The sequence below is a fragment of the Microcaecilia unicolor genome, chromosome 7 (genome assembly GCF_901765095.1).
Source record: "Microcaecilia unicolor chromosome 7, aMicUni1.1, whole genome shotgun sequence".
Lineage (NCBI taxonomy): Eukaryota > Metazoa > Chordata > Amphibia > Gymnophiona > Siphonopidae > Microcaecilia > Microcaecilia unicolor.
In genome coordinates, this window is record NC_044037.1 from 292,411,096 (window position 1) to 292,423,486 (window position 12,391).

The 12,391-nt window shown below is 43.3% G+C and overlaps 1 protein-coding gene across 4 annotated transcripts in view; it reads left to right on the forward strand.

Annotated features, from left to right (window-relative positions):
• Window positions 1-12,391, forward strand: part of CNTNAP5 (contactin associated protein like 5) — a 531,488-nt gene that overhangs the window by 415,320 nt on the left and 103,777 nt on the right. For all 4 annotated transcript variants that reach the window (XM_030209381.1, XM_030209382.1, XM_030209384.1 and 1 more), the window contains one exon: window positions 8,370-8,588. In XM_030209381.1, the coding sequence (XP_030065241.1) occupies window positions 8,370-8,588 (219 nt within the window). The remainder of the gene's footprint in view (window positions 1-8,369; window positions 8,589-12,391) is intronic.

Genomic DNA, 12,391 nt, shown 5'->3' on the forward strand with positions numbered 1-12,391 from the left:
ACTCCAGTGTCCCAAATATCCACTACTTAGTATTGTGGAGTGCTGAAAGACCAGTGGTATTTTTACCACCTCTCTAAACTATCATATATAATATAACAGCTTTAGAGAGATAAAATACAAGGCCACACATATGAGAAAGTGAAGTTAGAGATTTTATTACTCACCAAGAGAAAGTTTCAATTACAAATTTTAACCTCTCATGGAGGGGGGGGGGGGGGGGTCACAGAGCCACAACACAACCGTGATGCTTACATCTGAGACTCCAAAGAATATATAAGCAATCAAATACTTTTATTATTCTCCATGTATATCTCTCTATATAAAAGGCAAGACCAACGTTCTATGAAGCCCCATCCGGAAGTGTGAAGGGGGCGAGATATCCGGTTTCCCTATGAGTGTCTGCCCCGCCCTCTCTGTAACACAGTCAGTGAAGGAAAACAGCAGAGCACGAAATCAAATCGCTGGCTCTGTAACAGTGAAGGACTCAGAGGGGGGAGGGGAGAGAGGCCAGAGGGCAGGGACACACACACTCCCACATGCACACAGAAGAAAACATTGCTAGCCCCCGTTTCATTTGCATCAGAAACGGGGCTTTTTTTACTAGTGTACAATTAATTGCTTATGAGAGTACAATACCACAGGTACACATAGGTGGTGTTCTGGGTCTGAGTCTCTAAAGAAGTAGGAAGTACATACATTTTTATAGGTCTTCTCAGACTACAGGTAACACAACAACAATCACGCCCCATTGGACACATGACAACGCATGACAACACCATGGCCAACACTGATTGGCTATGATAATGAGTTGGTTAGTTCTTCTTGGAAATGCTAATAATATAATGGACTAGCTCTTCTTAGAAAGCTAGGTCATTTTCCAGAGGAGTTATCTTATTCTGTTAGCTGCAGAACATCTGTGACCACCATGTTGCTAAACCATGTTGCTGTTTTCCCATCTAAGCCCGTTCCTCATTCTGCTGCATGAAAGTGTCACAACAGATCATGAGTTCTGCAGTCACACTGGAGTTCAGGTTAGAGTCATGGGCCTGTAAGGTTTTCTCTCATTTTAGATCCTGAACCAAAGTCAGGCCTTGAATCAAAGCTCTTAGCTTTGATGATAATTTACAATAGTTATTGCCCCTAAGTTTATTATCAACACCTTGAGTATTGTGTTCAATTCTGGTTGCCATATCTCAAGAAAGTTATAGTGGAATTAGAAATGGTTCAATGAAGAGCGACCAAAGTTTTAAAGGGGATGGAACTCCTCTAGTATGAGGAAAGGCTAAAGAGGTTAGGGCTCTTCAGGTTGGAAAAAAGATGGCTGAGGAGAGATATGATTGAGGTCTTTAAAATCCTGAGTGATGTAGAACGAATAGAAGTAAATTGATTTTTTACTCTCAAAAAGTACAAACACCAGGGGACACTCAATGAAGTTATATGGAAATACTTTTAAAACAAATAGGAGGAAATATTTTTTTCACTCAAAGAATAGTTAAGATCTGGGACTCGCTTCCGGAGGATGTGGTACTAGCGGTTAGCATATCTAGGTTTTAAAATGGTTTGGCCAAGTTTCTGGAAGAAGAGTCCATAGTTTGTTATTGAGATAGACATGGGGAAGCCACTGCTTGCCCTGGGATTTGTAGCATGGATTGTTGCTACTATTTAGGATTCTGCCAGGTACTTGTGACTTGGGTTGGCCACTGTTGTAAGCAGGATACTGGACTAGATGGACTATTGCTATTCTTATGTTCATACAAAAAAAAAAAAAAAAACAGCACCACGGGCCTTTAAAAATGGAACACAGTTCTTTAATGAATGAGCCTTGACAAAAAGACCCAAGGCTCATTCATTAAAGAACTGTGTTCCATTTTTAAAGGCCCATGGTGCTGTTTTTTTTGTTTGGACTTTAGTTTGTACTTCGTTCCCTCTCTTTTGTTATATTCTTATGTTCATACCATCAATAGAAAATTCCATAATAGTCTTGGTGATTATTGAATTATCTGAGTACCATTGTCAAAACAATGACCAGCCTGGATGCAAGTAATATGTAATTAATAATGACAGAAAAGCAAGAATAACTAGCATCTTTAACCTTTGCTGTGTTTGAAGAATTTAGCCTCACCCCCCCCCCCCAAAAAAAAAAAAAGTGGTGTTTTCAATCAGTAGTAAAGTGAGACGTCAACATTACAGATTCACTAAATGTGAACCTGTATGTTGGTTAACGGTGAAATTGAAATAACTTTACTACAGAAATTAATACAAAAAAGGTCCTAGTTCACTCATCTCATTAAAGTGATGCTGCATTTCCTGGTGCATTATCTCAAGGTAATCAGGTATGATATAGTATTCATTACACATCAGTATCCAATTTAGTTGATTTCATCTTTGCAATCAAAATGCAAGCTTGACGTTAAATCCAACAAGATTCTACTGACTGCTGAGGTAATTATTAATTGAGTTCTCTTGCTCCCTTCAAAACGGAACACCGGAAACTTCCTGACTAGTTAGATGCTCAAAAAGTTTTGGGATAAATCTTCTTTCATCTTCAGCTGCTCATTATCAGCCTCTTGTTTTATACCTCCGAACAGATGGAATTTACAAGCTAAAGGGCTTATGAGGAGGGAAGCTCCACAGACCAGATGCTTGGATAGAAAATGGCCTTTTAGCAGATGAAAAGGCTCAGAATAGATTCTGTCTAATTCCCAGGGAACATTTCCACACTTAACTATCAAAGCAACGGTCTCCAAAGTGGATACGTGCAACTTGTTTGGCATGAAAACCGGATCTCAATCCACTGCCTTCTGCTTGCAAAGATGGTATTGCGCTTACGTCTCAGAAAACGATATATTTTAAGAAATAGAAGTCAAATTGCAAAATACTTTCTACCATTCAACAAATGTTGCAAGCTTTTTCGAGTTTTATTTATTCATTTATTTCAAGGATGAGGTGGATACAGATATCCTGTTTAAGAAGGCTTACCTTCATGACTCAACTTAATTTACCTCTTCCTGTTACAGCAAATTCCATGGACCCTTGCCTTTATTATTCACTCTTATTATTTCTGTTGTTCTTTACAATATCTATACGTTTACTTTTATTATTATTAATTATTATGTTATTTTACTGAACTATATTACATTGTTATGTTATTTAATTGAACTGTAGTTTGCCCTACGGTCTTGTAAGCCACATTGAGCCTACTATTGGTGGGAAAATGTGGGGTATAAATGTGTTAAATAAATAAATAAATAAATAAATAAAATATTCAGTGGCACTTTAAGGATAGCTTGGAAGCACACAGAGATTTTTAAAAAGTGTTTATTTCCTCCCGGATTTTACATGAGAGATTGAGGAGTCCTTTTACTAAGGTGCGCTGAAAAATGGCTTGCGTTAGTGTAGGCGTGGGTTTTGGGTGCACGCCAATCCATTTTTCAACGTAAAAGCCTTTTTAAATTTTTGCCGAAAATGGACGTGCGGCAAAATGAAAATTGCCGCGTGTCCATTTTGGGTCTGTGATCTTACTGCCAGCCATTGACCTAGTGGTAAAGTCTCATATGGTAACCAGGCAGTAATGACCTACGTGCGTCAAACGCCACTTGGCGTGCGTCCAATACCTGCGTCCGAAAATAAAAATTATTTTTCGGCCGCGTGTATCGGTCGCACACCAAAAATGAAATTACTGCAAGAGCCACACGGTAGTCAGGCGGTAACTCCATTTTGGCACGTGTTGGACGCAAGTAGATGCTTACGCAGCTTAGTAAAAGGGCCCCTTAGGGTGTACCTGGCAGTAATCGGGCCCTTTTACTAAGCTGCGCAGGTGCCTACACATTCCTAATGCGCGTCAATTCGGAGTTACTGCCCGCCTACCGTGTGGCCCATGTGGTAATTTCATTTTTGATGCATGTCCGCTATGTGCACCAGAAAATCGGGCGGTATCTCCAACTCGACGCACATAGGCGATTACTGCACAATTAACGCAAGAGACCTTACCGCTAAGTCAATGACTGGCAATAAGGTCTCAGACCCAAAATGGACGTGCCAATTTTTATTTTGACGTACGTCCATAATAGTATAACAGTACGCTTAAAACAAACGATGAAATTCCAAATGTATGTATAAAAGGAAAAAAACTGTGAGATCAGGAAATAGGTAGGTATTACTGTGTGGAAGAGGTCAGCTACCACACAGAAACTAAATAATGTGGAATGTTTGCTCTGTGTGTGGTAGAGAATCTTCTGTTTTTAATGGAAGCTATTTTATTTATTTAGGGCTAACACAGGGGCAGCGCGTGGGAAAACAACCCTACAGCGCAGCGCTTCCAGATGCCCTGTGACAGTTCTGATTTTACTGCAGGTCATTTTCCCGCACCAGAAAATAATTTTTCTATTTTGTAGTGTGGGGATGTTCCTGGTGGTAATGGGGCTGTGTGCCGTGAGCTGCCCGAAATGTGTGAGCCCTTACTGCCTTCTAAATAGGTGGCAGTAAAGGCACAGGAAGTAAATGGCTGTGTGCTAATTTTAATTTATTTATTTATTTAGATTTTGCTCACACCTTTTCTCAGTAGTAGCTCAAGGTGAGTTACATTCAGGTACTCTGGATATTTCTCTGTCCCAGGAGGGCTCACAATCTAAGTTTGTACCTGAGGCAATGGAAGGTTAAGTGACTTGCCCAAGATCACAAGGAGCAGCAGTGGGATTTGAACCGGCCACCTCTAGATTACAAGACCAGTGCTCTAACCACTAGGCCACTCCTCCACTAGCAACATTCCATGTACAAGCCTGCCCTTGCAGACAATGCGGCCGCACAGGCTTCTGTTTCTGTGAGTCTGATGTCCTGCACGGCCGCATTGCTGATCTGCAAGGGCAGGCTTCTACATGGAATGTTGCTAGTGGAATAGCAACATTCCATGGAGAATCTCAAATAGTAGACTTACCCAAGATCACAAGGAGCAGCAGTGGGATTTGAACTGGCCACCTCTGGATTGCAAGACTGGTGCTCTAACCACTAGGCCACTCCTCCACTCAATATTATTGCATTGCCATTAACACCTTCAATTTAAAAAAGGCCTTTTCCCCGCCGTGGTACAAAGTGACCTAGCACACAACAATTCCATGTGCCCTATACTACCTCGAGCCACTTTCTACCATGGCTTAGTAAAAGGGCTCCTTACTTTCTCCCATATAAGGAGACAATGTATTTATTTATTTATCAAAATTTGTATACCTTTTCCCTGTACAGATTCTATTTAAGATGGTAGACAGGCAACCATAAGCATAATACACAATTACAAGAAGTAATAAAAAAATAGCTTAAATATATTTCCAGAGAAAATGAAAATATACCAAATTACTATCACAACCAAATTTTTAATATAAGATTATAAAAATATACAAGACCCTGCTCAGTTCATCCCACTGAATGGCCTCACAAGGGTACAAATAATATTTCAACCCTTCATAAACTTACACCGGTTTCCCCATTATTTTCCTATCTGGGATCACTAGCAAATAAATGTTGTTGTGAGGACTGTGGAGATGAGCAGTGGCCAATCATGTAGAATTTATTTTATTAGCTTCCAAAACAACTCAACATGGGCCATGTTTCGGCTAGGTAGCCTGCATCAGGAGTGTCATATCATCCAGAATAATGATATATACAGAAGCCGTCATATACTGGTATGATGGGTAAACCCTTCAAAGATCTCAAAGATCAGCTGTACTTCATGTCCACATTAACGATTTTTTTAGTATCATTATTTGTTGAAGTGCTCATGATGGCAAGAAGTACCACTGATCTATGAGATCATTAACCTTTGACAAGTTTAGCGTTTACCCTATGTCCAGTATTTTTAATACCACTTTATCTCTTATTCCGAATATGAACTCTTTATACTTGATTGATTAATCTACTATCCTGCTTATAATCGAAATAGAAAAACGCCTATATTGTGACCCAAATCGGGAGATAGACGTTTATCTCACAAAAACAAATAAAGCGGTATAATCGAAAGCCGAATTTGGACATTTTCAACTGCACTCTGTCGCGGATGCGGACAAAGTTGATGGGGGCGTGTCGAAGGCGTGGTGAAGGCGGAATTGGGGCGTGGTTATCGGGCAATCAGAGATGGGCGCCTTTCGCCGATAATGGAAGAAAAATATGCGTTTTTAGCCAGAATTTAGGGCACTTTTCCTGGACCCTGTTTTTCCACGAATAAGGCCCCAAAAAGTGCCCTAAATGACCAGATTACCCCCCAGATGGAATCGGGGATGACCTCCCCTGACTCCCCCAGTGGTCACTAACCCCCTCCCACCACAAAAAAATGATGTTTCACAACTTTTTATTTTCACCCTCAAATGTCATACCCACCTCCCTGGCAGCAGTATGTAGGTCCCTGGAGCAGTTGTTAGGGGGTGCAGTGGACTTCAGGCAGGTGGACCCAGGCCCATCCCCCCCTACCTGTTACAATTGTGCTGCTTAATGCTTATTAGTCGTCCAACCCCCCAAACCCACTGTACCCACATGTAGGTGCCCCCCTTCACCCCTTAGGGCTATAGTAATGGTGTAGACTTGTGGGCGGTGGGTTTTGAGGGGGATTTGGGGGGGGCTCAACACCCAAGGGAAGGGTGCTATGCACCTGGGAGCTCTTTTACCTTTTTTTTTGTTTTTGTAAAAGTGCCCCCTAGGGTGCCCGGTTGGTGTCTTGGCATGTGAGGGGGACCAGTGCACTACGAATCCTGGCCCCTCCCACGAACAAATGCCTTGGATTTATTCGTTTTTGAGCTGGGCGCTTTCATTTTCCATTATCACTGAAAAACAAAAACGCCCAGCTCACAAATTGTCGAATAAAACATGGACGTCTATATTTTTTCGAAAATACTGTTCGGTCCACCCCTTCACGGACCCGTTCTCGGAGATAAACGCCCATGGAGATAGACGTTTTCGTTCAATTATGCCCCTCCACGTCACCCATGATCTTTAATGTAATACCACTTGTATCTCTCACTCTGGAATGGCGATCGCCACATTGAGCCTGCAAATAGGTGGGAAAATGTGCGATACAAATGCAGCAAATAAAAATAAAAAAAATAATAATAATAATATTTGGATTTATCAGTGTATGTTGATTGCTATATAAATCATTATTCTGGATGACTTCAAACTCCCGGTACAGACTACACAGACAAAACACGGCCTGTGTTGAGTCATTTTAGAAGCTAATAAAATCAATTCTGTATGATTAGTCACTCGTTATCTCCACTGCCTTTTTGTTTGTGCCAAGCATTTTGTAGAGGTTTGTTTTTCTCCTGTTTGTCTTGTGAGGACTACAACATCCTTTTGGACTGTACACTTGTAACTGATCACATGACTGCCTTGGGCTTCTGTTTGGCATCAATTTAAATGCTAACACCAAAAAAACATTCTGTTATTGGAAACCAATGGAACTTATACGGCGGGGCTGGTGGTTGGGAGGCGGGGATAGTGCTGGGCAGACTTATACGGTCTGTGCCAGAGCCGGTGGTGGGAGGCAGGGATAGTGCTGGGCAGACTTATACGGTCTGTGCCAGAGCCTGTGGTGGGAAGCGGGACTGGTGGTTGGGAGGCGGGGATAGTGCTGGGCAGACTTATACGGTCTGTGCCAGAGCCGGTGGTGGGAGGCGGGGATAGTGCTGGGCAGACTTGTATGGTCTGTGCCAGAGCCGGTGGTTGAGAGGCAGGGCTGGTGGTTGGGAGGCGAGGATAGTGCTGGGCAGATTTAACGGTCTGTGCCAGAGCCGGTGGTGGGAGGCAGGGATAGTGCTGGGCAGACTTATACGGTCTGTGCCAGAGCCTGTGGTGGGAAGCGGGACTGGTGGTTGGGAGGCGGGGATAGTGCTGGGCAGACTTATACGGTCTGTGCCAGAGCCGGTGGTTGTTAGGCGGGGATGGTGGTTGGGAGGCGGGGATAGTGCTGGGCAGACTTGTACGGTCTGTGCCAGAGCCGGTGGTTGGGAGGCAGGGCTGGTGGTTGGGAGGCGAGGATAGTGCTGGGCAGACTTAACGGTCTGTGCCAGAGCCGGTGGTTGGGAGGCGGGGATGGTAGTTGGGAGACGGGGATAGTGCTGGGCAGACTTATACGGTCTGTGCCAGAGCCGGTGGTTGGGAGGCGGGGATGGTAGTTGGGAGGCGGGGATAGTGCTGGGCAGACTTATACGGTCTGTGCCCTGAAGAGCACAGGTACAAATCAAGGTAGGGTATACACAAAAACTAGCAAATATGAGTTATCTTGTTGGGCAGACTGGATGGACCGTGCAGGTCTTTTTCTGCCGTCATCTACTATGTAGTTATTCGCTTGGTGATCATCTTGTTCTTTTCATCTTTTTCCATTCCAGCACCTTCTGCAGTGACATTTTCGTTTGATGTCGGAAACGGTCCCACTGAGGTCACCGTTCAGTCAGTCACACCTTTGAATGACAACCAGTGGCACTATGTCAGAGCTGACAGGAATGTCAAGGAAACACTTCTACAAGTGGACAACCTTCCACCAAGGGTTCTTCCATCAACCTCAGAGGGTCATTTCCGCTTACAACTTAACAGCCAGTTGTTTGTAGGTAGGAATCATTTTTTATGTTCATAGCTTTATACATTAAAGACGGAGATAGCAGATGTCTTAATGTCAAATCTTTTTGCACCGTAAAACTTTGAATATTTATTTTGTGTCTATTTGCACTGATAAACTTCAGCAAACTTTCACTAGGGGGGTAGATCTCGAAGGGGTTCTTTTAGTAAGCCATGGCAGACACTAGCATGAGCCGACTGCGCGGGATACGGTAGTGTGCCCATCAGCGCGTGCTAATCCTCTGCTGAAAAATATATTTTTTTCAGCGTGGGAGGCATGGATATGCGCAGAGAGTAGATGTGCCCTGTTCTAAAGGCTCCCGCTGTAATGGTCATACGCTAATTGAGAAATGAGTGCATGGCCATTAAAGAAAATATGGGAATGCGGTCATTTTACCGCTGTGCTTAAAGTGGCCGCAGAGCACGGATAACAGCAAACGATCACTTTTTAGTGCAGATTGGTAAAAGGGTCCCTAACATATGCCCAAATTTGCATGCACAATTTTTGGTGACTTTTATAGAATCGGGGGATAGTGTGTTGGGAACAGTCATACACACACACACACACACACACACACACAACCCCTCAAAGTGTATCTGGTAACAGAAGTGGTTTGAGTTAGATGAGGAGCTGTGGAGGAATTAGAGGCAAATGGAAATAACATCCTGAAAGCAGTCTGTGGTCTCAAATGTTCGTAAATACTAAACAGACCAACTTCCAAAAAGAGTTACACATTAACTTCTCAAGCTGCTGACATTCAAAAGCACTATTCTAAGAAGTCAAGGTTTTTAGGATATCCACCTTCAGTTGGCATGCATGGCCTCCATTGTAAGCAAATATATTTCATGCATATTCATTGGGGGTGTCCTGAAAACCTGACGGACTAGATGTGTTCCAAGGACTGGGTTGAGAACCCCTGCTGTATAAAACAAGCTTCTATCAGATGCCCAGTTACAGAGCTGCTTTCATTAGGCCAGGTGAGAATCACTCTAACTTTTGCAGCACTGTGAAGGTATATGCATAACCATTTTCACATACACTTAGGAGTTTGGGTGATGTATAGAGGCAAAATGTATATGTATTTTATACACCAACATCCGCCCTTGTCTACAAGTAGATGTGATGTCTGCGTCTTCAATCTAAGCATGATTTCTATAGGATTTATTCCAGTGGTGTAGCTACCTGGGGCCTGGGGGGCCTGGGCCCCCTTAGATTTGGGCCTGGACCCCCTGCCGACGACCCGCCCGACCCCCCCCCCCTCCCGCCGTCGCCTACCTTTGCTGGCGTAGGCACCTACACGGCTTAGTAAAAGGGCCCCTTAGTTTTGTGGGTGCCGGTATTGAATATGCAGGTGCCCCTTTTTTTTATAGGTAGTCAGATGTGAGATCCAGCAGCACTGTCCAGTTTAGTGTCACTGAATATCAGGGTTTATATGGCCTAGAGCAATTTAAGCGAATCGGAGCAGCTCTTGTCCTCTTAAATCGTTCTGAATTTCTGGTGGTATGTGTTTACTCAATGTGTAATTAAACTCTGGAATTCGTTGCCAGAGAATGTGGTTAGCTTAGCGGGGTTTTAACAAAAGGTCTGGACGGCTTCCTAAAGGAAAAGTCCATAGACCATTATTAAATTGACTTGGAGAAAATCCACTGCTATTTCTGGGATGAGCAGCATAAAATGTGTTGAACTTTTGGGGGATCTTATCAGGTATTTATGACCTGGATTGGCCACTGTTGGAAACAGGATGCTGGACTTGATGGACCTTTGGTCTGTCCCAGTGTGGCAATACTTATGTACTTATGAACTTATGCTGTCTGCATAGTGACTGAATATTACAGGCATACGGATAGCAACCGGCAGTTAACATAATACATGTTGAGTCAGCACAACTGCCTATACGGGTAACGGCAAAGAATATACAATTTTTAAAAAATCCCACAGCCAGTGTGTTAAAATAGTGCACTGAATATGAACCCCATAGTCTAAAAAAAAAAAATTGTATTTCCAGTAGAGAAATTCTCACAGGACTGCCTTAGGAAACCAAAGCCTGCCTATTAAAAGCCACGAGAAAGTAATAGATGGTGCCCTGTATTAAAAGTGTCATTTTATTAGTTTACCAAAGGGGAGAACGTTTGTTCGGAGTCCACAAGAGAGAAAAATGGATGAAGTTTGTTGTGTGGCAGTCCCGCTTAGCTGACGACTGCTTCATGGTTCAAAACATTGGCTTGGTTCCTTTCTAACATGCCCGATGGTGACGTTTCACTTGGGGGAGCTGCTCGTGAAATATTTAAGTTTTATTGAAGGCTCCCACTTGTTGTTTAATTTGTGAACCAAAGCATCTTTGTTTTAGCTTTGGTGAACTAACCACACATCAGAAGCTAAAGCAGAAAAGACATTCTGCTAATTTAATTGCGATATGCTGCACGGGGCTGTTTCTCCTGCATTCGGAACAATGGACGTACTATTTGCTCAGTTTTTTCAATTTAGCTGGTTAGTGTTCTGCTGGAGTTCAGACTTAACGTATCTTTTTCAAAACCACGGTAACATTTGTAGTTACTGAGGGGTCCTTTTACAAAGGCACGCTGAAAAATGGGTTGCGGGAGTGGAGGCGCGGGTTTTGGGTACACGCAGATCCATTTTTCAGCGTGCCTGCAAAAAATGCCTCTTTTTTTTTGCCGAAAAATGGACATGCGGCAGATCAAAATTGCCGCGTGTCCATTTTGGGGTCTGAGACCTCACCGCCAGCCATAGACCTAGCGGAAAAGAATTTGGGTGGTAATGTCCTACGCACATCAGATGCCACTTGGCGTGTGTCTGCTACGCGCACCAGAAAATAACAAATTATTTTTTCAGATGCGCATAGGGGATGCGTGGCAAAATTGAAATTACCGAAAGGGCCACGCGGTAACCGGGCGGTAACTCCAAATTTCCGCGTACTGGGCACGTGTAGGCGTCTACGCAGCTTAGTAAAAGGGGCCCTGAGGTTTTAATGCAGGAGCATTCTGCATGGTAGTTGCAAATTTTACATGCAACCAGTGGGGGTGGAATCCACTCGCCCGTTCAGAACCCTCACCTTATGCTCACTTCAACTGTCTCTAATCCCTTATATGTCCTGTCTGTCCTAATTAGATTGTAAGCTCTGTCGAGCAGGGACTGTATCTCCATGTACAAGCGTAAAGCGCTGCGCACGTCCAGTAGCGCTATAGAAATAATAAGTAGTAGTAGTAGTAGTATTGGTTTTCTGTTAAAGTCCCAATTAGTGTGCGGTACTTGGCTGCAATTCATGGTAAATGTAATGCACCAGGGTCCCAACACTCAGAAGTAAATGCAGGCACTGGAGACCATTAGAATCGGCCTAGCGCCTACATTTATTTTATTACATTTGTACCCCGTGCTTTCCCACTCATAGCAGGTTCAATGCAGCTTACATATAATATAGACAGGTACTTATTTGTTCCTGGGGCAATGGAGGGTTAAGTGACTTGCCCAGAGTCACAAGGAGCTGCCTGTGCCTGAAGTGGGAATCGAACTCAGTTCCTCAGGACCAAAGTCCACCACCCTAACCACTAGGCCACTCCTCCACTGTTGCTACTATTTGAGATTCTACATGGAATGTTGCTATTCCACCAATGTGGCCGTGCAGGCTTTTGCTTCTGTGAGTCTGACGTCCTTTCACAGAAATAGAAGCCTGTGCAGCCTTCTACATGGAATGTTGCTAGTGGAATAGCAACATTCCATGTAGAATCTCCAATAGTAGCAACAATCCATGTAGAATCTCCAATAGTATCTATTTTATTT